The sequence below is a fragment of the Nyctibius grandis genome, chromosome 1 (assembly GCF_013368605.1).
Source record: "Nyctibius grandis isolate bNycGra1 chromosome 1, bNycGra1.pri, whole genome shotgun sequence".
Lineage (NCBI taxonomy): Eukaryota > Metazoa > Chordata > Aves > Nyctibiiformes > Nyctibiidae > Nyctibius > Nyctibius grandis.
In genome coordinates, this window is record NC_090658.1 from 1,126,660 (window position 1) to 1,152,387 (window position 25,728).

Below are 25,728 nucleotides of genomic sequence, written 5' to 3' on the forward strand. Positions count from 1 at the left end.
TCACTGATTGCTGCTTGCGCTCAGTCTTAGAGAATCCAAGGTCTCTGTTAAATTCCTCACTAATTACAAAGAAGGGCCAGAGATAAGCAAGACTGTGAACAACATTTTTGTCGTGTCTTAAATGACTTGATTTGCAGCTCTGGCTCCAGGAGTAGAGATAAATCCTGTAGGAACCAGAACAGGATCTTCTCCTCGGAGCCACCGCGTGTGTCAGCAGAAAGGCCTCGACCGAGGTTATACAGCAGACGGCATCACTATGGGGGGGTTACGGCCACCAAAGCCCACCCCAGACCCCTTCCCCAATTTAGTACGCATGCACAAAGACAATTACATAATGTATTAGCATACGCATAAGTTTATTGGAATAGGTGGGCTTTACTCGGAGTTGTATGAATATTCATTTTTCTATAATGTATATAATGAGTGTGCTTTTGTTACTGCTAGGAGGAGAGATCCCCCATGCACCCAGCTGCAATAAACCACTGTCGGCTTTCTAAACTATCATTTGGTTTAGAGAGTTTTCTTGATTACTATTTTCTGGTAACACGAGAGGTCTAAGTTCATGAGGAAAGCTGCCTCGGGAGGTGAGAAAGGGGCTGAGGTGGCGGCGGCACCCAAAGCACCCTGCTGCCCCGGGGGACCCCGGCCTGCCCAGCGCCCGGGCCGCACCGCACACCAGCGATTCGGCTCTAAACATCAACCGCACCGCCGCAAACCGGCGTTTTGAGCACGGTTCCCCTCAGCAGACACCGCCACACACCCCGGGCCCGGCGCTAGGGCCCAGCGGGGACGGCCCAGGCCCCGCCGGCGCCATTTCCCTCCCGGCGCCCCCCGCGCGGCGCCGCGGGGCAGGGCGGGAGCGACAAGATGGCCGCGCCCATATGAGCAGCCGCCGCCGCCGCTGCCCGCGTTGTCCCCCCCTCAGCCCCGGGGCGACGCGGCAGCCGGAGCCCGGTCGCGGCGGGTGTGTGCTCGCGCGCGTCCGTCCGTCCCAGAAATAATGAGGATATCGGGCCCCCATGTCGGACCCGTGTGACGAGAGGGCGACGATGATTGCGGCCGGCGACCTGCAGGAGTTCGCCCCCCGGGGCCGCGAGCACTGCCGGCGGCACCCCAGCGCCCTCAGCCTCCAGCTGCGGCGGCTGCAGCCCGCCTCCGAGCTCTGCTCCTCCGACGGGGCGGCCGGGCTCGTGGGCTCCCTCCGCGAGGTCACCATCCACGAGCGGCAGCGGGTAAGGGGGCGCGGCGGGGCCTGCTGCCGTCCCGGGTGGGTCGGCCGAGGCCCTGGCCTTCCTCGGGGGTCGGTGCTGGGGCACCCTCAGCAAGGGCAAGGTCCTGCATGTAGGTTGGGGCCATCCCAAGTGGAGAATGGATGAGAGCAGCCCTGAGGAGAAGGGCTTGGGGTGATGGTTGACGAGAAGCTCACCGTGAGCCGGCAACGTGCGCTGGCAGCCCAGAAAGCCAACCGTGTCCTGGGCTGCATCCCCAGCAGCGTGGCCAGCAGGGCGAGGGAGGGGATTCTGCCCCTCTGCTCCGCTCTCGTGAGACCCCCCTGCAGTGCTGCGTCCAGCTCTGGGGGCACCAACAGAAGGACACGGAGCTGTTGGAGCGAGTCCAGAGGAGGCCACAGAGATGCTCAGAGGGCTGGAGCCCCTCTGCTCTGGAGACAGGCTGAGAGAGCTGGGGCTGTTCTGCCTGGAGAAGAGAAGGCTCCGGGGAGACCTTCTAGCACCTTCCAGTACCTGAAGGGGCTACAGGAAAGCGGGAGAGGGGCTTTTTACAAGGGCATGGAGTGACAGGACGAGGGGGAACGGTTTTAAACTGAAAGAGGGGAGATTGAGATGACATATAAGGAAGAAATTCTTTGCTGTGAGGGTGGTGAGAGCCTGGCCCAGGTTGCCCAGAGCAGCTGTGGCTGCCCCCTCCCTGGCAGTGTTCAAGGCCAGGTTGGATGGGGCTGGGAGCACCCTGGTCTGGTGGAAGGTGTCCCTGCCCGTGGCAGGGGGTTGGGACTGGATGGGCTTTAAGGTCCCTTCCCACCCAAACCGTTCTATGAAACCATGAAAGCTGAGCCATGACTGGCTATTGTGATCGCCCCAGCAGGTCTTGTCAATTTTCCTTTAACAACCCTTGGCTTTCAGGAAAGCTGGCAGTTGAGGAAAGGCGTCAGTGATGTCGGGGAAGAGGTGGACTACGACGAAGAGCTGTACGTGGCCAGCAATATGGTCATCTGGAGCAAAGGAAGTAAGAACCAAGCGTCTACCGTTTATAAGGCTTTCACTGTCGACAGCCCTGTTCTGCAGGTATGGAAAGGTGGCGGCTGGGTGAATGCATGTTAGCTCAGAAATACTGTTTTCAAACCGTGTTCTGAGGTGGGGCTATTTCAGGAAAGATGAGATTGTGTAGTAGCATCAGCTCGTTCTTCAGAAATAATGATGCTGTGTTTGGTTTTAGGCCTTATGGTGCGACTTCACTATACCCCAGGAGAAATCTGAAAAAGCTGATGGTAAGTTTCCTGCTTACCATAATGCCAAACAAATGCTTTGAGTTCAGCTCTCTTGGCATGAGTTGAGTCATCAAGACTTGCTGTGTTAAAACAGCCACCCCCCCTTAAGTTTGCATTTTGTGTATAGAGGATGTCTAAGGAAAGAGAGAAACTTTACCATGTATTTTTCTTTTTTTTCCTCCCAGTTTCAGGCAGTGATGAGATAGTAGAGAAATGTATCTGCATATTGCAGAATTCCTGTATAAATGTGCATAGCATAGAGGGGAAGGATTACATTGCTGCTTTACCTTTTCAGGTGAGTGCTCTCCTATTTTTGTCCACAAATGGGCTTGTTGTCTGGTTGCACGCTGTGTTGGGGTGGGGAGGTGTGCATAAGGCACTGCTGGTGGTGTGGGTAAAAGGAACAGAGCTGATGGAAGGGCAGCTCTGTGGTTAGGGCATTGAATTCTTCTGGAAGTAGTGTCAGCCAGTTGTATGATGTGGGAAAGGGAATGACTGCTTTGTAGTCTGAGCACCTGGTCTGATTTATATTACACTTCCCTCAGGAAGAGGCCTAAACATCTTATTTTGCTATAACAAGGTACTCAAAACATAATCAATATAGTGAGTACTTGATTTTTTTTTTTTGGTCATAAATCTATTTGTAATTCTTTATAGGTTGCAAACGTCTGGCCAACAAAATATGGTTTGTTATTTGAGCGCAGCAGTTCTTCCCATGAAGTACCTCCAAGTCCACCCAGGTATGTAATGAGTGGCTTTGATTGTTTCTTTGGAGGCTGTTGGCTAATCTGATACAGAGTTGAAGAGCAATAATGAAAGGAGCTGTGTGTTCATGACAGGGACAGGTGAAACATCAGGAAATAGCAGGAGGGGGCTGAACACTGACAATCCATGATATTCCTCTGATACTGTGTTAAGAACTAGTTGGGAGTGGTGATCCTGGGAGTGAGGAGGGTATGGGAGGCATGATATGGGTATTACTAGCCTGATTTCACTAGGCTGTGTCCGAGGAGTTGGTTCCAGGCTGTGATGGACAACTGAGGGATTGTCATTGAGCCATTTTCTCTCAGCTGCAGAATGCTTTAAATGTAGGGAGCATCCTGTTACCTGTTTGCTGAGGATAATAGACCTGTGCTCTGTGGCTGGGCATGCAGCTGGGAAGCAGAGTAAGGAGTTTGGATGTTGATGAGAAGCTTTAATACAGCCACTTGCACTCTCTCTTGGGCTCTGTGTGTCCATTCTGGGCACTTGTGATTCTCTAGTCCTCAGGAGAGCTGGGATTAGAAATGTTCAGGAGGGTACATTGCAAAAATCATGATTGACCCTGCTCAAGCTGGCCTTCCATCAAAATTCTTCCTTTTGCTACTGCCACCACAGACAGGTGGCTTGGTTAGTGCTCTGATACAAATGAGGTGATGGCTGTCTGCTTCTCTGGGAGCAGTGGAACCTAAACTCTTAAGCTGAGTCTGGGTTAAGGGCTTTCTCCTCTTCCTACTCCTCCTCCCAACTCAGCTGCTGCCAGCTCTGTTCGCTCGGGCCAGCCCAAGACTGTCTTGTGGCCACCAGGTGGGGTCATCCTTAAGTGCTCTGGGCTGTAAAACAAGACCTGATCATCCTGTTTGATACACCAGCCTTTGACTCAGTTAATCCAAGAAGCTTCTGTGAATGGAATATATGTCTCTACTGCTAGATTTCAGGCTCTGATTTGTTAAGGTCTGAGGAGCTGTTTTGGGATCACAGCACATGTACCAGCTACAAGAGAGAACAGTTATGCTTGTTAGCATTTGGGTTTTGAACATGCTTTGGTTTCTTTCTAGAGAACCTTTGCCTACTATGTTCAGCATGCTGCACCCCTTAGATGAGATAACACCTCTTGTCTGTAAGTCTGGAGGTAGGTTTACATCTTTATCACTCAAATAATGTGTCACTTGAGCGTTTTCTGTATCACAAAATTTGCAAATAATCACTGTTTCAAGAATTCAAAAGTGGGTGGTTTTAGCTGCTTCGTGAACAGGGAAACCGTTCAGGACAGAAACCCAGATTGCAGAAGACAGAGGGTATGAAAAATGCTAACCCTGTAACTGATAACACTGCTGTAGAAATGATCCTTTCGCCTTAACTGACATTAACTGCTTCTTCAGCAGGCGTGTTTGGCTCTGCTAGAGTGCAGTACGTTGCTGATTACACCCTGAGGATCGTGTTTGTCCACGCTGAACCTTCCATCGTGATGACCTACGATACTGTGCAGAGTTTACACACTGTTTGGGTTCTGCGGAGGGTGAAGCCAGAGGTACAAATTCATTGTCAACTAAATATCATTATAAAAAACTTTTTTGTGTGTTTCCATGCCCTTATGGCTTTGTGTGTGTTAGAAATGCCTGGTGTTCGTGATTTATTTATAAGAGAGTAAGGTGTTTGTTGGTGTAGGTTTATTTTTTGTAAGAACAACTTCTGAGGCTGAGCACCTCCCTGGGCATAAGTTTTTAACACCTAACTGATGAAACAAGCTATTTGAGCATCTTCCTGGCTGTTGTTGCCCACGTGCTGTTTGTGCACAGACAGCTCTCTTTTCTCTCCCAGGAGCAGAACACGGTGCTGAAGTTCTCGGAGCAGGCGGGCACACCGCAGCACGTGGCCACTAGCAGCTCTTTGACGGCTCACCTCAGAAGCCTCTCGAAAGGAGACTCGCCTGTGGGCTCCCCGTTCCAGAACTACTCGTCCATCCACAGCCAGAGCAGATCAGTCTCGTCGCCCAGCATGCAGTCCCGCTCGCCGTCCATCTCCAACATGGCTGCTTTGAGGTGGGTGCTGAACACAGCGTGTAGAGAGATGATACCAAAGAGTGTGAGCTATAGAATAGGATGCACATCTGGAATTGCTGTCTGTCTTTCTCTCCCATTACAAGTCCATCTAAGGTGCAGCTGCCTCCTCTGTTACAGCATCTTGGAATGCTCTTGTAACGTTTGGTGTGCTGTTATCCCTGTAGCACAAGAGGATAATGGGTGTGCAAGAGCCAAAGAGGCTGTTCTGCCATTACACCGCCAGTCTGTAGTGGAGTCAGGAACTGTCTGCAGGTCTTTTGAGTCCCAGGAGGGTTTTCAGTTAGCTTTTCTAAAGAAAGGCATATTTAGAGAGAAAAGGTGGTGAAAGATATTGATGGGAAGGACCACACGACTTAAAATGTTGGTTTTCTTACTTTTGAAATGTCATCTATTGGATTCTGACAGATGCTTGGAAATTAGAGAATTGCTTTCCTCTGCTGGGGTGTGTTGCTAAAGTAAACTAATACTGAACTAGCTACTGGATTAGGGTGGTTTTGGGTTGTTCTGAGAGTCTCCACCAGCGTATGAGCTCGCTGGAATTCTGCACCTGATTTTGAAAATCCCCTTTTCAGTAGTGTCTCATGTCTTTGCTTGCAGCCGCTCTCATTCCCCTGCCCTGGGAGTGCATTCTTTCTCAGGAGCTCAGAGGTTCAACTTTTCCAGTAATGCTCAGTCACCAAAGAGGTACAATATGACCCATTCGCCAAGCAGCACCTGCAGTGATTCCTTCCTTGTACCAGAAACCGAACCAATCGTTCCTGAGCTGTGTATAGATCACCTGTGGACAGAGACCGTCACAAACATGAGGTTAGGGGCTTGTGGTGGGATGGGAGAAGTTCTGGATTTCCATTGCTGGGAGGGGGGGAATAAAGTAAAATGTCAGCTTATTTTAGTGTGTGTTTTCTGCAAATGGTGCCACCTTAAAGTAGATGCATGGACTTGTAATTCCTGGTTTGTTTTTATTTTTAAATGATGCTCACTAAGTGTCTCTAGCTCCCTTCAAAAGAGAACTGGGCACTTGGAACAGTTTTTACCTGCTGTGTTATCTGAGTGGTGGGAATGGTTTCATGAGATCTCTAAAGCAGGTTGGGGGTTTTCTGATCTTCTAGGGGGAGTATCTCTTTCTCTGCATAAACCCTAAGACTGAACAGGAGAAGAAAGCCAAATAGCACGTGCTCTGCGTGCCAAAAAGTGGGGAATGTGAAGATGGGAGTGCTGGAATTCAAGAGTAGTGACTGTAACTGAGACTGGTGCATTCTGGCAACTTGATGCACTGCTAATTGAAGTCTAGTGTGACCCTACACTGTTTTTTCCTTCATTAAAATAGTTATAGTAGAGCAAACAGTGTGCTGATCATCGTGTCTCTTACAGAGAGAAGAATTCCCAGGCGTCAAAAGTGTTTATTACCACTGACCTTTGTGGGCAGAAGTTCTTGTGCTTTTTAGTGGAATCCCAGCTCCAGCTGCGGTGAGCATCCCTGTCTTGGGGCCAGGTGAACAGAGAGGCACTCTAGAAATTACCAGCTAGGTGTGGGTTTTGACATACTTACTCCTCCAGCCAGTGGAATCTGTTGTGACAGCGTGTGGTACGTCACTGCCTCTCACACGGCGTGTTTTCAGCTGTGGATTTGAGCTATTTAAATAAAACTGAAGTTATGAGGGAACATTCACTGTAGTTTGAATGGTGTTCTTATTTATCATCATCTTCACCCTTTAGAAGTACACTGGGGGTTTTAATTGGACTAGCAGAGTAAAAATAAGTAAAAAAAAAACAAGCAAAGGAAGGAGGAAGGAACTAGATATACCACAATAAAAGTAGCTGCACCATGCAACACTTTTAATTTTCTGTCTTCTTTCTGTAACAACAGATAGGACAGTCCTTTCATGTTTCCTGTTGTTCTCTCAAATCTCTAGGTGTGTGAAATTTCAAGAGAGCAACGATAAGTCCCAGCTGATCTTTGGTTCTGTTACCAATATTCAAGCAAAGGATGCAGCTCCAGTGCAGGTACGTACCTCTGTGTGGACTGTTAACTGTGGAGTATCCTGAGCTGTTGTCTTCTTACTTACATATAAGAAGCTGAACATGCTGCTTGATTCTTACAGGGCATTGATACGCTGCTGGTCCTGGAAGGCAGTGGAAATCTAGTGCTTTATTCTGGAGTGGTTCGGGTAAGTAACAGTTTTTCTCTCCCAAAATAAAGGTTTGAATCTTTGATTACAAGCTGGGCTGTACAGAGGGATCCTGTGTGCACTGTACCCTATGAGGTATCATTTTAAACTATAGACTGCTGCTTGCTTGGGACTGACTTGGGAAGGTGGCTGTGCTCATGTACCCAGTGTAGTTCATGTGCAGTGCTGGAAAGGTAGTTCTGAAGAATCAGTGGCACCTTGGGGTACAATTAAATAATCTCTTGAGCTTATTTTCAGTGATAGTAAAACACTAAAGTAATAAAACGCTTTCAAAGAAAGCAAACTTTGAGAATATGGAAAATAAGAATTGTTCCTGAAGAAAAAAACTTTCAGGCTTCTCTGTAGCATGCCAGATAGTTTTAGATGTCAAGTTATTTTGCTTTACAAAGGGCTGTTATTAGGATGGACATGATTGGTCCAAAATAATTAAAACTTTTTCTTAAATTCTGTAGAGATGCACTATGTTCTCTCTGTGTATGCAGAAACCTTGGATGCTGCAGTTTGTACGTGTGTGTGTCTATGCATGTGCATATATATACATGTATGTATTTAAAAAAAATACTTCCTGAAAGTAGAGCTTTCTCAGTGAAGCCCTGCTAGAACTTCTAGTGGGAGTAGACCTGTAGTAATAATGCACAATACTGACCATATATGGTAGTTTTTTCAGCGTGTCATCATCTGAAGAAAGTAATTATGTGAAGTAATCTTTAATCTTCTCTTCCAAGACTTTAGTTTAAGTACATACCCTCTTTTCTTAAAACTTTGCCTTGAAGATTTTAAAATCTGATGATGTCTGTATATGTAAGCAAGCTCGTGGAAGCACAGGCATGAAAACCAACTCTTTGTTTTCCTCTTTGTTTACAAAAAGGTGGGGAAGGTTTTTATTCCTGGTCTGCCTGCTCCATCCTTGACAATGTCCAACCAAATGCCTCGGCCAAGCACTCCCTTGGATAGTGTCAGCACTCCATCCAAGCCTTTGAATAAGCATCTGGGGCCCCTAGAAGAGGTAAGAGGAAAGGGAGTCCTGCCTTGGAAAGGGTTTAGTTGTGACAGCTCCAAATGATTAGTTGATTTTTAACTTTCTAGGTAGCTTTTAGAGCTAAATCTTTTATTTTTATTCTGTAAAGCCCCTGAATGAAGTGTTTAAATAAGATATATTTAGTGCTGCCCTGTTTATTTATTTATGATTTCTGTAAAACATCTGAGGCAGAGATTGGAATGATATTTATAGTTGTTTTCAAAATGCTTACTAGTACATTAAGAATGGCAATTTTAGCTGTCCTTTGCTCAGATCCTCTTACTTCAACAATTCTAAGCAATCATTTTTGCCACTTTTCAGGGTGTGCTTTTGTCACCAGTTCCAGAGCTAAGGGATTCTTCCAAACTTCATGACTCAACGTACGTTGAAGACTGCACTTTTCAGCAACTTGGGACTTTCATTCATGCTCTGAGAGATCCTGTCCACAACAGAGTAACTTTAGTAGGTATTATCCTGTAATTTGGGTCAGCCTTTCGTTAGCAAAACAAAGCGAGGGTCCAGTTTAATTCCACTGCGTAGCGAGACGTTGCTAGCAGCTCCTGATCAACAGCAAAATATCACACCTGCAGTGGTGGCTCCACATTTTTCTCTCTGAATACTCTAGAAGTCACAGAATTGAATTGTTTCTCTCAAGTGATTCAGCTCAACATCTATTTCAAGTGTTTCATGGAGCTAGCATCTGAGGTGGCACGTCTTTAGTGTGGCAAATAGCCAGGAATGAGGAAGATGCTTGATACATAAATGAGTTCTGAGTTGATAGAAAAAGACCCTGGCTTTACTGTATGCATTTCATAATTTCATTTCATAATTTGACTCTTTGCCTTTTCAAATTTTCTTCAGGAACTCAGCAATAATACAATGGTTCGGATTACAATTCCTGAGATCGCCACTTCAGAGCTGGGTATGAGTCAGAATCCATCACATGAAATATGTTCCATAATTTGTGAGAGTTCATTTTTTAAGTAGTTTATGCACAGCTTAGACTGTAATGATTCAGCACCACGATTCCAAGCTCTATTAACTCACCTTCCAGAGCTGCTACCACTTATTTAGCTGTGCTCTGTTGCTTTTAATGCTTCACCCACTGCACTCTTAGAACTCCCTTTGTTCTTGAGGTTGCTTTGCTCTCTACTGTTGTGTATGTTCTCGCTTGAGAGAGGTCCAAGACCAAGGAGGTCCAAGAACTGTAGAGACTTACAGCACTGATTGGAAGAAGTACCAGGAGGTAAGATGGAAAACACACCTAATTATTTTTTTTTCTCTTTTCCAACAGTGAAGAGATGTCTGCAAGGTGTCAAAGCTATCTTGCCCAAGGAGGTAGCAGTACAGATGCTTGTCAAGTGGTACAATGCTTATAATGCTCCAGGAGGACCAAGTTATCACTCGGAATGGAATTTATTTGTAACATGTCTCATGAATATGATGGGTTACAACACAGAGAGGCTGTCCTGGACACGTAACGTAAGCAAGCTCATGTGTTTGTTGTCCTAGTTTATGTTCATGCTACTGATAATCCTTCAAGGTTCAGAATGGTTAGAGACACTGAGTTGTGTCAGAAATAGATTGTAGCTCGTCTTAAATAACAGAATGCCATTGAGTCAGTTCTATATTGCTAAAATTTAGGTATATGTTTTAGCCTGTGTTTATCATAAAATGTATTTATGAGGTACTTGCCACCAGCTGTCTTGGTCAAATAAAAATAAATTATGAAGATTTTACTCTGTGACTGATGCAGTTTGGTTCACCTAATCCATATTAAGCCTGTTTTTTCTAGAAACACAAATCACAACTCAGATTCTTGCTTCCTAAAGAGGATTTTTCATGGAGTTTTTTAATTACAATGTTTAAAGTTCTATTTTTTCAACTGTATTCCTGGATATATTTGGAGTTTTCTGTGAGTTTCCTGCTAGCAGCACTCTCAAGGGGAAAGAAAAAAACAAAACAGCGAGGACATGTGCACAACTGAAGTGAAAGCCAGCACAGCATATCTACTTTACTAGAAACACTAAGCAGTGTTTCATCTGTCCTAATAAATACCAGATGTTAGTCAGTCAAACTGAAATTCATGCACCATCCACTACATTAACTAGAAAATCGAATTGCAGTGTATGTTTTATGCAAAAGCAAAGTATATAGAAGTACCTAAAGCAACATCATGTAATGCTTAGTTTAAATTCAGGTGTTATGATAGGTGGTTCACTTGTGCAACCTTGGGAATTTCAGTGCTGAGCTACTTTTGATCTTTTTATTTCTTGCAGCTTGATTTTGAAGGATCACTTTCACCAGTTATTGCTCCAAAGAAGGCTAGACCGTCAGAAACAGGGTCAGATGAAGTAAGAAATGGTTCTGGTTTACAAATAAGGGCCTTGGGGGTGGTTGGTTTGTTGTTTTGGTTTTTTTTTAAAAGGGAAACCAGAGGAAGCACTCGGAGTATTGCATTTCATCTGAGATTACAGGGGGAAGAAAAGTTATTTTGCCCTGTGCAGTGACTGCATCTTGTGACCTTGCTTGTCAGGGTTCTTCCTTCCAGAGAAACAGGTTGGACTCAGGAATGAATTTAATATGGATCACAAAGCAATCCCAGATAGTCTCCTGACAATGTCAGATCTCTCCTAGATGCTTCTTCCCTTTAAAATGAAGTTGTCTCACTCCCATGACTACTTTAGTAAGTTAGGAGCATCAAATTATGTACTTCACTGAATGCACTGATTTTCACCCAGTTTAGTGGAGTGTTTAAGATGGATTCACTGGGTTTTACCTAGACAGGAATAGGAAGTTCTCACATGGTCGAAGAGTGAAGTTGGGTGAGGCTTACTGTCACCCCATCATGAGAGGCTTACAAGCTGTGGTGGTCCAGTAGTGCTGTTAGCTCTTTGTGGGTTGACAGCTCAGTGAACCCATGGGGTTACAGACCACAGTCTGCATGGAACAAAGGCCAGGACCTAATGCCTGCTGTGCTGGGGCAGGGGAGGTACAGAGAGGGCTGGGAGCACTAGGTGGATTGAATAAATACTCAGTGAGGCCTCAGGCACAGAATATTGGTGCAAAGAAGACTGTCTTGGCTCTCTTTTGTCTTATTCTCTTAAATATAAGGCGTTGATTCTTTTATGCACAACAGGAGGGGGGGGGGAAAAAAAAGGGTGAAACTTAACAATTGAAGCTCTGTGGCTTGCAGGGTTTGTGCAGCACATTTACCACACAACAATCACATTTGTATGCGTTTGTGGGGGAAAAACCTCTTCTATAACAGTGCTTTGGAGTTGTCTTGCTGCAAGGTTGTGCTCACTGTGGACCCTCTACCTCTCTTCCCTGTTTGCTTGGTCTAGGACTGGGAATATCTTCTGAGCTCTGATTACCATAGGAATTTTGAGTCTCATCCTGTTGCCAGAGCTTTGCGACTGGACCCTCTGGAAGCTTCAGCTCTGAAGGATGACTTTTCAGAGAGCCTGAGTTTGGATTCCTCAACCCTGCTTTTCACCCATATTCCTGCTGTTTTCTTTGTTCTTCATCTCATCTATGAGGAGCTCAAGCTGAATAGTCTAATGGGAGAAGGGATTCGTTCGCTTGTCGTTCTGCTGGTTCAGCTGGCCAGGTACACCCAACTGACAGATTGCAGATGTTGTAGATCGTGCAGTGTCTAATGATGGGGGTGTGTTATTTTTATGGGGAATTGGGGGATTGCCCAAAGGGGAGCAAACTTTTCATGCATTTGAAGAAAACGAATGAATGTTTAAAACCTTATTGTGCTTAAAGAGATTTGATGTGGCACATCTCTTAAGTGGTTCTGGCCACTTCCCAACATCAGTGTGATTCACAAATCTTAGATGCTGCAGCTCATGGTTTTTTCTGCTGTATTTGCTATTTCTAACAATTTTTTTCCTATGGCTATAGATTCTTCCCCAGTAGTACCTACTATGGCTGGCTAAGTGGTTCCCAGAAGTGGCATCCAGTTCCTAGTGCTGGGAAGGTTGGCCTGTCCTCTATTCTATCATGCCAGTGAGAAGCAAGTCTGAAGTCAGAACTTCCCTCCTTATATCTAGTGTGTACACAAACATTTAAAAAACTCAACAGAAAATGGCACAGGAATGCAGGAAGGTGGAGTGTGGTTTTTTTCCCCCTCTGATGTGATTCACCTCTCTCTCATTCTAGGGACTTAAAACTTGAAGCTTATATAGATTATTACTACAGAGACTACCCAGCCCTTGTAAAAACCTCCAGACAGACTTGCATAATTGATCAAGGTGAGTTTAAGGCTTTGGGAAGCTGGATATTCAGTGATAATGATGTGCAAATTATTTCTAATACTGAGCAGATTGATAACTGTTCCCTTTAAAGCTGGTCTGGACTTAATCCCAATGTGCAATGCTGCGCTCATGGTGCTGAGGTTGCCTTGTTCCTATGTTTTTAATATCCTCTTAAGGAGACTGGAGTGAAATTAGCATGGTAGAGTCATGAGCTGGTGCTTCCAGTCCAGTGCCTCGTGGGGCACTCCACTTGTGAGGGAATGATGGTTTCATCTTGGCAAACTCCCAGCTCAGGCTGGCTGAGAAGCGTTAGCAGACAGTGGTGGAAAAGCCTGGTAGAAAGATGTGCCTCTCTGGTGGAAAATATTGCTAGGCAGGCTCTCAGTTTAAAGTTCATAAAATAAATCAGAGCTAAAACCACAAAACGTAAAATAAGGTCATATATTGTCTGTGCACCTGTTTAGTGCCCTACCAGCTGAAATTTACTGGTCATGTAAGATAAACTCCTGTTTCTCCTGACTAAAAACAACCTCACAGCATTGCTCAGGCTTTGCTACTCGTGTTTGTGGGCAGGGAAAAGAGGTTACAGTGGGGTTGTCCTCTCACATGCACAATTTAATGTTGTTGAATTACCAGACTGTTCCAGTGGGGGTTTTGAGAATTAATTGTTATACTTATTCCTTTTCACCGTTGCCTGGGGTAATTTTTGTTCCTGAAAGATGGGTAGTTGTCTCAAGTTTTCATTACTGTGTAGCTATAAACTTCTGTCTGAAAGGAGGGAGATGTGATCTGTTAACTTTTTGGGGAAATATTGTGGTTTTGTTGTTAAAAGTAGTACTGTAGGGCTTGCTTTGGAATGGGGGAGGATTATTGTGCATTGGCCATGAACTCAGTGTCATTGCTGTTTGTATGATTAAGTCCAAACAGGTTTCATGCACCATCCCTCATTTTTTTCTGCCGAGCCTCCAAGTATCTTTCAGTGGCTGAGTTCCTGTCTGAAGGGAGAAGGAGTGCAGCCTTACCCTTACTTACCAGGAATCTGTGAAAGGAGCAAACTGGTAGTACTGGTACGTACTTCGTTAAACAGGGTATGTTTCATTCTGTCAGCACAGCAGCACTGTGGCCAGGGTTTGCTTAATTCCTGCAAGTGAAGCATCCCCAGTGGGAAGTCAAATAGAGGGTTTAATTGTACTGTGTGGAGCAACGGGGGTGTTGAGCCTGTGGTACATAACTCTGCTGTAGCTGCACTGTTTGGAGACTTAAGCATCTCTGAGTGTTGCTGCTGTGTACTAAGTACACCTCATCATTCTGCATGAAATTCTCTTGATAATGTTAATATGTGATATAATATGTGTTTAGCAGAGGGAAATCCCTGTGAGTCCCATCTTCTTTCGTTACTTTAATATTACTGAAGGGTGTGGATGGGTTTCAGCAGGTGGGAGGACGTATTTGAGGTGGGGAAGGAGAGCTCGTGAGTGCAGAGTGAGTAGCCTATGCTTCGCTGCTTATGTTATTTTTTGTGGTTTGCAGTAGTGGCAAGTGCAAAGTAATAATGTAACTCAAAGTTAACTGTATTCTGTGAGTGAGAATTTCCCGACTTTCTGCCTGGGCATGTATCAACATGAATGTTTAGTCGCATGAGTAGTTACAAGTGCTGATGTTATCTCCTGATCAGCCTTGCTCATTTATTCACAAAGCCTTTATGGAGAAAACCTGCCAACAGAGGGTTCAGAGCAGAGGTGTTGAGCCTGAGGTGGCTGAAGAGGAAAAACAGGCAGGAGAGACTCTGCTCTGAGCCAAGCGTCCAAGATCAGTTGCAGAGTCTGTGGTAAGAGCTGCCAGGAGTCAGCCTGTCCTCTGCCTCAGTGTGGAGGGTTGAAGCAGCAGCACTGAGGCTCTTTAAAGTGCTGATGCTGTCACTTAAAACTTGTCCCTGCACTCAGGCTCTGAAGAACGGTCGCCTTTCCCTTGGATGGAGGGCAGAGCTGGTGTGTTGGCAGTGCAGCTTATCAGAAGATCTTCATGAAAAAAACACAAAATACTACCTGGATGTGGTGTGGGCCTTTGGCATGCCAGCTTGTCTGGCAGTATCAAGGAATAAATAGGGTGAGGGATCGCTTTGGTGTGCCTGCTAGAGAGCTGAAGTGGACCCTGCTTTGAGTGGGGAGCAACCTTTCACTCGGAGCCTTCACAGAGTAGCCAATATTCAGGATGTGGAGGAGACTGAGTGAAATGTGGTGTCTGTAGGAGATGTGTATGTTTTGCAGGAGAAATTAAATGTGAAAGATGACTAGGAACATGGCTTTCTGTTTAGAAACAGAGGAGGTTCAGGTTGGACATTAGGAAGCATTTCTTCTCAGCAAGGGTCATTAGACACTGGAAGGGGCTGCCCAGGGAGGTGGTGGAGTCCCCATCTCTGGAGGGGTTTAAGACAAGACTGGCCATGGCACTTAGTGCCCTGGTCTAGTTGCCATGGTGGTGTCAGGGCAATGGTTGGACTCGATGATCCCAGAGGGCTCTGCCAACCTCATGGATTCTGGGATTCTGTAATAGGAGCATGCAAAGTGACTTTGTATTATGGTGTCTCTTCCCTCTCCAGAGTGTGGCTCTGTACATACTTGGTGACGAGAGCGCTGTCTCTAATGAAGCCTCCCATTATCTGTACAAGATCACATCAGGTAACGATGCTTTGGTGCTGTCACAGTATCTCCTAGTGTCTCGTGCTTGTACTTTTGCTTGGAGAACGTGGAAGTAATATGGCTTTGTCTTTCCTAGGACAACGGAAGCAGCAAATAGACCAGGATGACAATAGGTATGGTTTTTTTTTTTAGTATTATTTTAAACTTTGAGGTTTTGACTTGCTGCTGAGTTTTTTTACTAGCTTTTATTGGCTGTATTCCCCTTTATTTTACAGAGGTCGTTTCAGACACAGCACATCTGTTTCCAGCCTGGCTGAAAAGTTAGTGATTTGGATGACTGATGTTGGTAAGAGCAGCTTTTGTCATTGTGCAAAATGGTAACAATCATAAGTAAGTCTGGTGCTTGCATAACATGAAATACACTTTACCTAGTTTGGATAAAACAGTTTATTTTTTTCCTCATTAATTTTCAGGTTTCACCTTAAGAGATCTGGAGTCTCTCCCCTTCGGTGTGGCTCTTCCTATCAGAGATGCAATATATCACTGCCGAGAGCAGCCTGCCTCAGACTGGCCAGAAGCAGTTTGCCTCTTGATTGGGCGCCAGGATCTGTCCAAACAGGCGTGTGAAGGGAACCTGCAAAAGGGCAAATCTGTGAGTATGGGCATAAATGGACTTCATGGTGCTGGCTGTTGGGCAGAGCGCTCTGTTCAGAACCTTCCCCACCACCTGCTGAAGCTTGGGGCATGGGAAGGTGCAGAATTCAAGATCGAGGGCACACAAGGTTTACAGGCATAGGAAGGTTTCAGTATAAAACCCAGCATCCGGCACAGGAAGGGTACATGCATAGCTGCTGAAACTGTCAATGTAAAACAGATTTTAAACTCTGTTTAGGCATGGTGCTCAACAGTTTTGCCTACAGAGCTGTTTTATTGCCTCTGTAAGTCGTCCTCCTCTCCAAAACGGCTACACCTTGGAGAGGTGTTGGAAAGGTTTTGGTACTCCATCCAGGGACTCTGCCATCAAAACAGCAATGGCACAGGGAGAAGGAATGGCTGAGGGAGCTGGGGGTGTTTAGCCTGGAGAAGAGGAGGCTCAGAGGTGACCTTAGTGCAGTCTACAACTACCTGAAGGGAGGTTGTAGCGGGGTGGGAGTCGGCCTCTTCTCCCAGGCAACCAGCGATAGGACAAGAGGACACAGCCTCAAGCTTGGCCAGGGGAGGGTCAGGTTGGACATTAGGAAGAATTTCTTCTCAGCAAGGGTCATTAGCCATTGGAAGGGGCTGCCCAGGGAGGTGGTGGAGTCCCCATCTCTGGAGGGGTTTAAGAAAAGCCTGGACATGGCACTTAGTGCCCTGGTCTAGTTGCCATGGTGGTGTGAGGGCAACGGTTGGACTCAGTGATCCCAGAGGGCTCTGCCAACCTGGTTGATTCTGTGATTCTGTGAAATGGATATTTGTCAGTCTGGCTCCTTCTTGGCTTGGCATGGCTGGCACCTCCCTCTCCTCTAGAAGAAATGGATTGCTTTCTGAAATATGCTTTTTATATACTTTTTTTCCCCTCAAAAAGGACTTGGGTATTTGTATCCTGAAGTAAAGTGGAAAAAAAAAGTGTGATGTTTTTCTTTTAAACATTTTCTTCTGATGGTAAGATGCTAGTGATTTCCACCGAGTTGTAGCTCACTTAAGTGTCTTTTGTTGAGGACACTCTGGAAGCCAAAACTCTTTTTGAAAGCTGGCTAGTAGCATGCATAAAAGCAATTAATAGTAGCAGGGAGGTTGTAGCCTTTTCAGAAGTCAGGAAGAGGGACTCAGTCTCAGGTACATCTTGGTCAAGATCCTTTTTGCTCTCTTAGCTTTGAAAGTGATTTTAAAATTATTCCAACTTTTTATAACAGAGGCTTCATGACTAACCACATATCAAAAAAGTGGGTTTTTTTTCAAAATCCATTTAGCAGAGAAGTAAATGAGCTGCATGTTCAAATCTGATGTCCCACCAACTCGTTAAAAATTCATTTTCTGCGGGTGAAGTTTTGCCCAACTGTAACAGCCCTGAGTCTTAAAATGATGATAAATTTGATTTTATCACTTACTTTATAACAATGCCTCGAATATATGTTACCTTAAAAGGACAAAGTGCTCTTCAAACACCAAATTGTTTGTCATTTCTCAGGAGGGCAGGGTGGAGTTTCCTGTTTCAGAACGGACGCTGGCTATATGGGTGGTGCAGTTATGTATTGAGATTTAGTGTGTATTTATCAGAAGAAATTGGGTTTCATTCATCAGCTGTTAATTTGCTTGCACTCCTGGTGTCATGTGTTACCAGTGAGCCTTAGCAAGACCTTGTGTTCAATCTAGTCTGTGTGATACTGTATCTTTCAGCTCGCTGAAATTCTGAGGTGTATTTTTCTGGTCATGTAGCTCTGGTGTGCAAGTTCAAAACCGTTCTGGGACTGTGGTGAAACCCAGGTTAGCTGACAGCAACAAACATTTGGAATTTACAAATTAAAGCCCTAATTTATGAAAGCAGCAGTGATTAGAACAATAAAGCAGGTTCCCAAACAGAAAATAGGGAAGAGCAGCCCTGGTTGGGTTGAGGGTCAGTAGGTACTGGAGTGTCGAAATGCTCATCTAGGTTTCTGTCCTTCTTGAAGAAGAAAACACGTGTTTTCATAGCTGTTGGAGATAATTGTGTAGGCAGGAGGGGAAAGCCCTTTCCTACTACTGCTCTGAAACAAGAAATGCCTTTGAAAGGCAGATAACTATTTCATATACCACCTCTTCAAACTCCTGCTTGTCAGTCCTTGCTCAACAGCCTGTGCTACGTCTTTGACATGTTTCAGGCATCATCTCCTCCTCTCTTGGTAGGTAGTTATCCCGTTTAGATGTGCAAAAATAGTTGATTACAATGTTCAGAACTCCTCATGGCCTCCTAAATGGAGTGAGTGAACGGTGTCGTTCGTGATTGCATGAATCTCAGTCCATTTTCTTTACAGACCCAGAATCACAGAATCAATGAGGTTGGAAGAGCCCTCTGGGATCATCTAATCCAACCATTGCCCTGACACCACCATGTCAACTAGACCAGGGCACTAAGTGCCATGTCCAGGCTTTTCTTCAACCCCTCCAGAGATGGTGACTCCACCACCTCCCTGGGCAGCCCCTTCCAATGGCTAATGACCCTTGCTGAGAAGAAATGCTTCCTAATGTCCAACCTGACCCTCCCCTGGTGAAGCTTGAGGCTGTGTCCTCTTGTCCTATCGCTGGTTGCCTGGGAGAAGAGGCCAACTCCCACTTCACTACAACCTCCCTTCAGGTAGTTGTAGACCCGTCTCGGTGCAGTAATTGTGCTGAGTGCCTCCAGGTTATGGTGCTGGTATTTGGCTTTCTGAGAGTTGGCAACACCCACGTGCACTACTGGCAATGACTCCTCTCCTTTCTCTTTCCCTTGTAGTCTGTAGGCCCGGTGCTGTCCTCTGATATTCCCTCTGGGACCGAATCAGAGGAGGATGAGGATGGCATGAACGACATGAACGAGGAGGTCATGTCGCTGATATGGAGCGAGGATTTGAGAGTGCAGGAAGTGCGCAGGCTCCTTCAGAGTGCCCGTCCTGTGCGTGTCAACGTGGTGCAGATGCCAGAAGCTAGTGACCATGAATACATAGAGGAGAAAGAAAACCGGTAAAAACCTGTCTCTGTTTCTAGTAGTATTTCGTTATCGTTTCACTCGGGTGAAAAATGGTTTGAATATTTTTGGTGACTTAATTATGTCTTAACTAACTGTGTGCAGTTCCGGGCCCCCCAGTTCAAGAAAGGTAAGGAATTACTGGAGAGAGTCCAGCGAAGGGCTACAAAGATGGTCAGAGGACTGGAGCATCTCTTATGAGGAGAGGCTGAGGGAGCTGGGTCTCTTCAGCTGGAGAAGAGAAGACTGAGGGGGGATCTTATCAACACTTACAAATACCTCAGGGGTGGGTGTCAAGGGGATGGGGCCAGACTCTTCTCAGTGGTGCCCAGTGACAGGACAAGGGGCAACGGGCACAAGCTGAAACATGGGACGTTCCATCTGAATACGAGGAGGAACTTCTTTACTGTGAGGGTGGCAGAGCCCTGGCACAGGCTGCCCAGGGAGGGTGGGGAGTCTCCTCCTCCTTCTCCTTCTCTGAAGATATTCAAAACCCACCTGGACACAACCCTGTGCAACATGCTCTGGGTGACCCTGCTTTGGCAGGGGGTTGGACTAGATGATCTCCAGAGGTCCCTTCCAACCCTTAAGCATTCTGTGATTCTATGAACAGTGCAATACACATTTTGGTCTGAACTGAACATTAAAGTAGGCAGGCCTGAGTGGAGGACTCCTAGAAGAGGGTTGAATTTCCTAATCCCAGTCTTTGAAGCTCAGTGTACATCAGAACTCTCCAGGGGGGGCTCTCCAGGTTGGAGCAGCATGTGGGAAAGATTGTTAGTTTGAACCCCAAACAGCACGTTGAGATCAGTTAGGGTTTGAAAGCAGATTGTAGCTTTTTTTTTTCCACCTAAAAAGTATGAAATATAAGCATGTAGAGAACATGCCTCTGTAGAGAATAAAGCATCCTTCATCCCCTGCCTAAAGCTGGAGAGCCCTTTGTTCAGGGCAGATCTTGGGTCTAAGCAAGGCTTGGGTCAGGGGACCTAATTAATTCTAGAGAAAGCAAATTCACTGTCCCATCCTCCTCTCTGTTGAAACCTCCTGTTGGAGCCATTATACGCCTCGTGGCCTCACAATTGTCCTCGTTCTGCTTCCTCATTCACTTATTTCTGGGGCTTTAGAAGTATTTTCTTTAAAAAAACAAAGGAAAAAGCAAACTTCAGAACATCATTAACATGCAAAACACTCTACAGAAGTAGGAATGCATCGAATTATTGTCTGACCTAACAAGCTGAGTAATCTAACAAGTCTAGAAAGTGTTTCCAGAGTAAATCATCGAGAATTGTGGTCAGCGTTCTTGGAAGCGCGTTATTAATTCTGCACACAGGTTGTTACTAGATGTGATCACTAGTCATAGCAAGATCCCATGTGGCAATCAGCTTTGTTTTGCTTTCTCCTTTCACCTTGTTGCTGACAGGGCTGCTAAATTGTCCGTAGCACGGATTTCTTCTACTAGCACCTAGCTTAAAGGGGAAAATAGAGTTTCAGCATGGTGTCAGCTGAAGTATATCTTGGAGATTAATCATGTAAGGACCAAAGATTTGGTTCAAAAGTTTAGCCTGCTGGAAAAAAAAAAAGGAAAGACAACAGGCTGTCTCATAGTCAGGAAAAAAACAGTCTGGAGGTTCATTTTATATCATGTATTTGGGAAAATTTTCTGTATTAAGCAACTGGCTTGGTTTTTTCTGTCCTCTCCCCACCAGGTTGTTACAGCTGTGCCAGCGAACCATGGCACTCCCTGTTGGACGAGGAATGTTCACTCTGTTCTCATATCACCCTGTTCCAACGGAGCAGTTGCCCATCCCTAAGCTGAATCTAACTGGTACGTTGGTCAGAGTTTTTCGCTTGTTACCCCATTTCTTTCTGAACCTTTCATAGTTTTTATAGCATCTCACGTGTCTCTCTGCAGAGTCCCAGTGTGCTTTTTGTGAAGAAGCAGCTCTTTTTGTTTTGAATCTCTCACCTACTATCTTCTTGTTATTAGGCCAGTGTTATTATCTGGTTTGTCTACTGTGCTGTGCTTCTGTCTTCTGACATGTCTGAAGATGCCCAAGGCTGTCTTCAGATCAGAAGTGTCACCTAGCACGCTGTCAGAGTTTGTTCACTTGGCACCCTACTAAGCTGAGAGCCATTTCTGAACTGGTTTGGATTCACCTAATTGCTTTTAATGATTTTATTGTGGACAGGTCGTGCTCCTCCTAGGAATACTACCGTTGATCTGAACAGCGGGAACATCGACGTGCCTCCCAACATGGCTTGCTGGGCCAGCTTTCACAACGGGGTGGCTGCTGGCCTGAAGATAGCACCTGCTTCACAGATAGACTCTGCTTGGATTGTCTATAACAAGCCCAAAATTGCCGAGCTAGCAAACGAATACGCAGGCTTCCTCATGGCTCTGGGTCTCAACGGGCACCTCACAAAACTTGCCACGCTCAATATACATGACTACTTAACAAAGGTGAGGCCTTCTTCCAGAAGCAGCAGAGAGAAATATCTATAGGACCTCTTCTCCTGGGCAATTAGCGCTAGGACAAGAGGACACAGCCTCAAGCTTCACCAGGGGAGGTTCAGGTTGGACATTAGGAAGCATTTCTTCTCAGCAAGGGTCATTAGCCATTGGAAGGGGCTGCCCAGGGAGGTGGTGGAGTCACCATCTCTGGAGGGGTTGAAGAAAAGACTGGACATGGCACTTAGTGCCCTGGTCTAGTTGCCATGGTGGTGTCAGGGCAACGGTTGGATTAGATGATCCCAGAGGTCTCTTCCAACCTCATTGATTCTGTGATTCTGTGACTTGAATTCTTTAAACAAAACAAGAAAGAAAAGTCACCAGGTTTCTTTGAAACGCTGAATTGGAAGTTTCCTGGTGTGGGAGAACATCAGAGTTGCTTAATTAGTGTTAGTAGTGCAGGACTTGATTTCTGTTTAAAAGATTTTCAGTGGTTTTATCCCCAAATCTTTCCATACTGTGCAGAGCTCATTGGGATACGTGAACAGAACACGGGGACAAGTGTTTTTCCTTTTCTGAACACGTCTGCTTTCTTTGTTTCCTTTCTCAGGGCCATGAGATGACAAGTATCGGGCTGTTGCTTGGCGTTTCTGCTGCCAAGCTGGGCACAATGGACATGGCCATCACGCGCCTTCTGAGCATCCACATACCTGCCCTCCTGCCACCAACTTCAACGGAGCTGGACGTACCCCACAATGTGCAGGTGGCTGCTGTGATAGGAATAGGCCTTGTCTACCAGGGCACGGCTCACAGGCACACAGCTGAGGTGCTGCTGGCTGAAATAGGTAGGTGCCCACGCTGGGAAAAAATGGGATGAGGACTGGGAGAGTCACAACGTGCAGGTGATTTGCACAGTGCATCAGGGAGCTGAGAATTTTAACATTTAACTGTACATCTGCCACCACAGCATTCACCTCTTGTTTCCCAAACTCTGTTTTCTGCTTATAGAAGAACAGAAGTTACTGGGAACTGTGTGTATAGCATAGAACAATCATTGAATTTAGTGGAAGTGTAGCAGTATCAGTGCTGGACCTACTTTTTCCAGCTGGAAATTGTCTGGTGAGAGCTGGTCTGGGGTTGCCAGCTACTTGGTAAAAGGACTGCTGTAACTGCACAATCCTCCTCACCCAGATGCTGTATCTGCAGAGATCCTGACCCTCTACATGGCATTTTCTCTGTCTCTCTGAGCTCTAACCGTACCATTTAGCAATATATACTGCTGCAGGGGTTTGCCATTTTGGTCTAGTTGCCATGGTGGTGTCAGGGCAATGGTTGGACTCGATGATCCCAGAGGTCTCTTCCAGCCTGGTTGATTCTGTGATGGATGGGTTAAGTGACAACTACTTGTAATTGCACTGAGAACTTTCTTGAGAAGGGGCAGATTTTTTTACTCCTCATTTCATTAGGAATGTAGTGCTTAATTAAACAACGTTTATTTAGCTGGAATTTTAAAAGATGGATTTCAGTGGTTTCTTTTCTCCAGGCCGTCCCCCTGGTCCAGAAATGGAGTACTGCACAGACAGAGAGTCCTACTCACTCGCATCTGGGCTAGCCTTAGGCATGGTCTGCCTAGGGGTAAGTGCCTCTCTCCATTTCAACTGCAATTAGTAGAAGAATCGTTATATATTGGGGTGGGGTAATAAGAGCTGTTTCATCCTTGACTCCCAACTGCCTTCGGCCAAAAGCATTTTTTTCCTCATATAGGAAGGCACTTCTATATTATTATTTCTTCTCCTCTTCCTCCCCTAGCACGGCAGTAACTTGATAGGCATGTCAGACCTCAACGTTCCCGAGCAGCTTTACCAGTACATGGTGGGGGGTCACAGGCGGTTCCAAGCGGGAATGCACAGGGAGAAGCACAAGTCTCCCAGTTACCAAATCAAGGTACGTGTTGATGAATTTTGCTCGTTTAAGCAGTGGTTGGAGGTGTGAGAGGTGTGTGTTTCAATGCACCCAGTGGCTCTGAATGCCTGTACACATCACTACAGGCTGTTGCGTTGTGTTTTCACAGGAGGGAGACACCATAAACGTGGATGTCACTTGTCCAGGTGCCACACTTGCACTTGCTATGATCTACCTGAAGACTAACAACAGGTATTCACCTTGGGATTGCACAGGCATTTTGCAGTAGCTCATGGTAGCAGCTTAAACTGCCCTAATGTTGGCTCTGCTTTGTGTGAATCACTCAGTGTTGTGCGTTGCTGAAATAAGATCTGGAAACCCTGTTCCTTTACTGTGCTCTGCAGATCCATTGCTGACTGGCTTCAAGCCCCAGATACCATGTATCTGCTGGACTTTGTAAAACCAGAGTTCCTTTTATTGAGGGTAAGATCTTTGTTTCATTTCTCCATCTATTTCACGATACTAACAATGCATCTTACTTTATTATTTTTATTTTAATTTTTAATCCAGCCCACAAGCCTGTCATGCAGAATCCTGTACATAGCTGGTAATCCTCTTGCTTGCCAGCCAAACTCATACCTTTGAACAATTCCTGCTTGTCATGCAAGGCAGAATTTAGTGAGAGATGTTTGAATGATAAATTTTATGTGGAATGTTAAATTTAATGTTTAGGTGAATTTGTATAGCTTTTCCCAAATTAATTTCACAAATAAATAAGTTAGGCCTCAGCATCTGTTGTAAGTACATAGTGAATTTTCATCTCAGTTTACCAGCTTAAAAAATCAGACCTTGCAAGGATTTATTCTCTGGTGTTTTTTTTTCTGCAAGCCGAATTTGCATCTCTTAAAATAAAAACTATTTTGTCATTTCTGATATGAAGGCTGAGAAATAGTGAAGAAGGTGCTAGTGGGTAGCTGGATTGTCTGTGTTTCTGGATACATTTAGTACATTAAAAAAACCACCATTGATGTTTGTGCTGGGTTTTTTCCTTATGTTTTGGCTTTTTCACTTTTTTAGACCTTGGCTCGATGCCTGATTTTGTGGGATGACATCTTGCCCAACTCCAAGTGGGTTAATAGCAACGTGCCTCAGGTAGGTATTTACACTTAATGTGCTCACTTCCCAATTTTAATCTCACTCAATGCCCAGAGTTTCAGTTAATTAATCAGTTTCCCCTGGATTAATTTCTCTCATGTTTTTTGTAGATCATAAGAGAGAACAGTATATCTCTTCATGCGACAGAGCTGCCTTCATCTGAAGATCTGAGTTTAGAAACACTGGCGTAAGTAACATAAAAATTGTGCTGAAAAATGCAGCTGAACTCTTTATAGAGATATCAGCATGCAAAAAAAATCTCTGCCTTGATATTTAGGGAGTTTTCTCAGTTTTCTGTAAGGGATAAGTCTTTCAGTTTTCCCTTTTTTAATTATAAAGGAGTTTGTGATGTGTATTCAGATGAGAAATACATAGTCATTTCCTATTTATGTTGCTTATTAGGCAAGCTCATGTCTACATCATTGCTGGAGCATGTTTGTCACTGGGATTTCGATTTGCTGGTTCAGAAAATCTGGCAGCATTTAAGTGCTTGGTAAGAGGGTTTTATTTTTTCCATTCAGTTTCCACAGAGCTGTAACTTACCTTTTGTATCTATATTTAGTCTGCATTTCTTTTCTTTCCAGTACAAATATGCAACAGATTTCCTGAAGTGTTTGTCAGCACCAACAGCTTCAATAGTAAGTTCGTTACACAACGAAGCCTCTAGAAAGTAGTTCAATAACCCTCACCAACACCTTAATGGAAACAAAACCATCCCTCTTCTCCTTGAAGACAGGTCACTATAACCTCGAGACGTGCCTGAGCGTCTTGCTGCTGTCCCTCGCGATGGTGATGGCTGGCTCTGGGAACCTCAAAGTCCTGCAGCTTTGCCGGTTCATGCACAAGAAGACGGGTGGAGAGATGAACTACGGGTTCCACCTGGCCCACCACATGGCTTTGGGGCTCCTCTTTCTGGGAGGAGGAAGGTAACTTGCAGGTTTTTTTTCTTCTTTCACCTCTCCATTACTTAAATGCCACAGCAAAGTTTCTGTCTTGTGCTTATTTCCTACTGCTACATGTTTATTTTGACTGCTACAGGAACACATTTGTAAATTTGTCACCTGTATGTCCTTCCCTGCAACACCAAAATATTTTGAACTA

General features: G+C 45.2%; 1 protein-coding gene across 4 annotated transcripts in view; it reads left to right on the top strand.

Annotated features, from left to right (window-relative positions):
• Nucleotides 1-869: 869 nt before the first annotated feature.
• Nucleotides 870-25,728, top strand: part of ANAPC1 (anaphase promoting complex subunit 1) — a 32,899-nt gene continuing 8,040 nt past the window's right edge. For 2 of the 4 annotated variants that reach the window (XM_068398635.1, XM_068398643.1), the window contains exons 1-37: nucleotides 870-1,232; nucleotides 2,142-2,303; nucleotides 2,455-2,506; nucleotides 2,692-2,801; nucleotides 3,164-3,246; nucleotides 4,324-4,397; nucleotides 4,648-4,796; nucleotides 5,087-5,307; nucleotides 5,926-6,135; nucleotides 6,700-6,795; nucleotides 7,242-7,332; nucleotides 7,431-7,496; nucleotides 8,386-8,523; nucleotides 8,857-8,997; nucleotides 9,397-9,457; nucleotides 9,830-10,017; nucleotides 10,815-10,889; nucleotides 11,883-12,148; nucleotides 12,706-12,797; nucleotides 13,719-13,867; nucleotides 15,400-15,478; nucleotides 15,576-15,612; nucleotides 15,715-15,785; nucleotides 15,913-16,091; nucleotides 18,891-19,117; nucleotides 20,828-20,946; nucleotides 21,311-21,582; nucleotides 22,181-22,415; nucleotides 23,114-23,205; nucleotides 23,380-23,514; nucleotides 23,642-23,724; nucleotides 23,877-23,955; nucleotides 24,550-24,624; nucleotides 24,738-24,814; nucleotides 25,030-25,120; nucleotides 25,212-25,265; nucleotides 25,360-25,553. In XM_068398635.1, coding sequence (XP_068254736.1) covers nucleotides 1,020-1,232; nucleotides 2,142-2,303; nucleotides 2,455-2,506; nucleotides 2,692-2,801; nucleotides 3,164-3,246; nucleotides 4,324-4,397; nucleotides 4,648-4,796; nucleotides 5,087-5,307; nucleotides 5,926-6,135; nucleotides 6,700-6,795; nucleotides 7,242-7,332; nucleotides 7,431-7,496; nucleotides 8,386-8,523; nucleotides 8,857-8,997; nucleotides 9,397-9,457; nucleotides 9,830-10,017; nucleotides 10,815-10,889; nucleotides 11,883-12,148; nucleotides 12,706-12,797; nucleotides 13,719-13,867; nucleotides 15,400-15,478; nucleotides 15,576-15,612; nucleotides 15,715-15,785; nucleotides 15,913-16,091; nucleotides 18,891-19,117; nucleotides 20,828-20,946; nucleotides 21,311-21,582; nucleotides 22,181-22,415; nucleotides 23,114-23,205; nucleotides 23,380-23,514; nucleotides 23,642-23,724; nucleotides 23,877-23,955; nucleotides 24,550-24,624; nucleotides 24,738-24,814; nucleotides 25,030-25,120; nucleotides 25,212-25,265; nucleotides 25,360-25,553 — 4,736 coding nt within the window. In that variant the 5' untranslated portion in view covers nucleotides 870-1,019. The remainder of the gene's footprint in view (nucleotides 1,233-2,141; nucleotides 2,304-2,454; nucleotides 2,507-2,691; nucleotides 2,802-3,163; nucleotides 3,247-4,323; nucleotides 4,398-4,647; nucleotides 4,797-5,086; nucleotides 5,308-5,925; nucleotides 6,136-6,699; nucleotides 6,796-7,241; nucleotides 7,333-7,430; nucleotides 7,497-8,385; nucleotides 8,524-8,856; nucleotides 8,998-9,396; nucleotides 9,458-9,829; nucleotides 10,018-10,814; nucleotides 10,890-11,882; nucleotides 12,149-12,705; nucleotides 12,798-13,718; nucleotides 13,868-15,399; nucleotides 15,479-15,575; nucleotides 15,613-15,714; nucleotides 15,786-15,912; nucleotides 16,092-18,890; nucleotides 19,118-20,827; nucleotides 20,947-21,310; nucleotides 21,583-22,180; nucleotides 22,416-23,113; nucleotides 23,206-23,379; nucleotides 23,515-23,641; nucleotides 23,725-23,876; nucleotides 23,956-24,549; nucleotides 24,625-24,737; nucleotides 24,815-25,029; nucleotides 25,121-25,211; nucleotides 25,266-25,359; nucleotides 25,554-25,728) is intronic. The other 2 variants (XM_068398652.1, XM_068398661.1) reach the window with 1 other exon arrangement.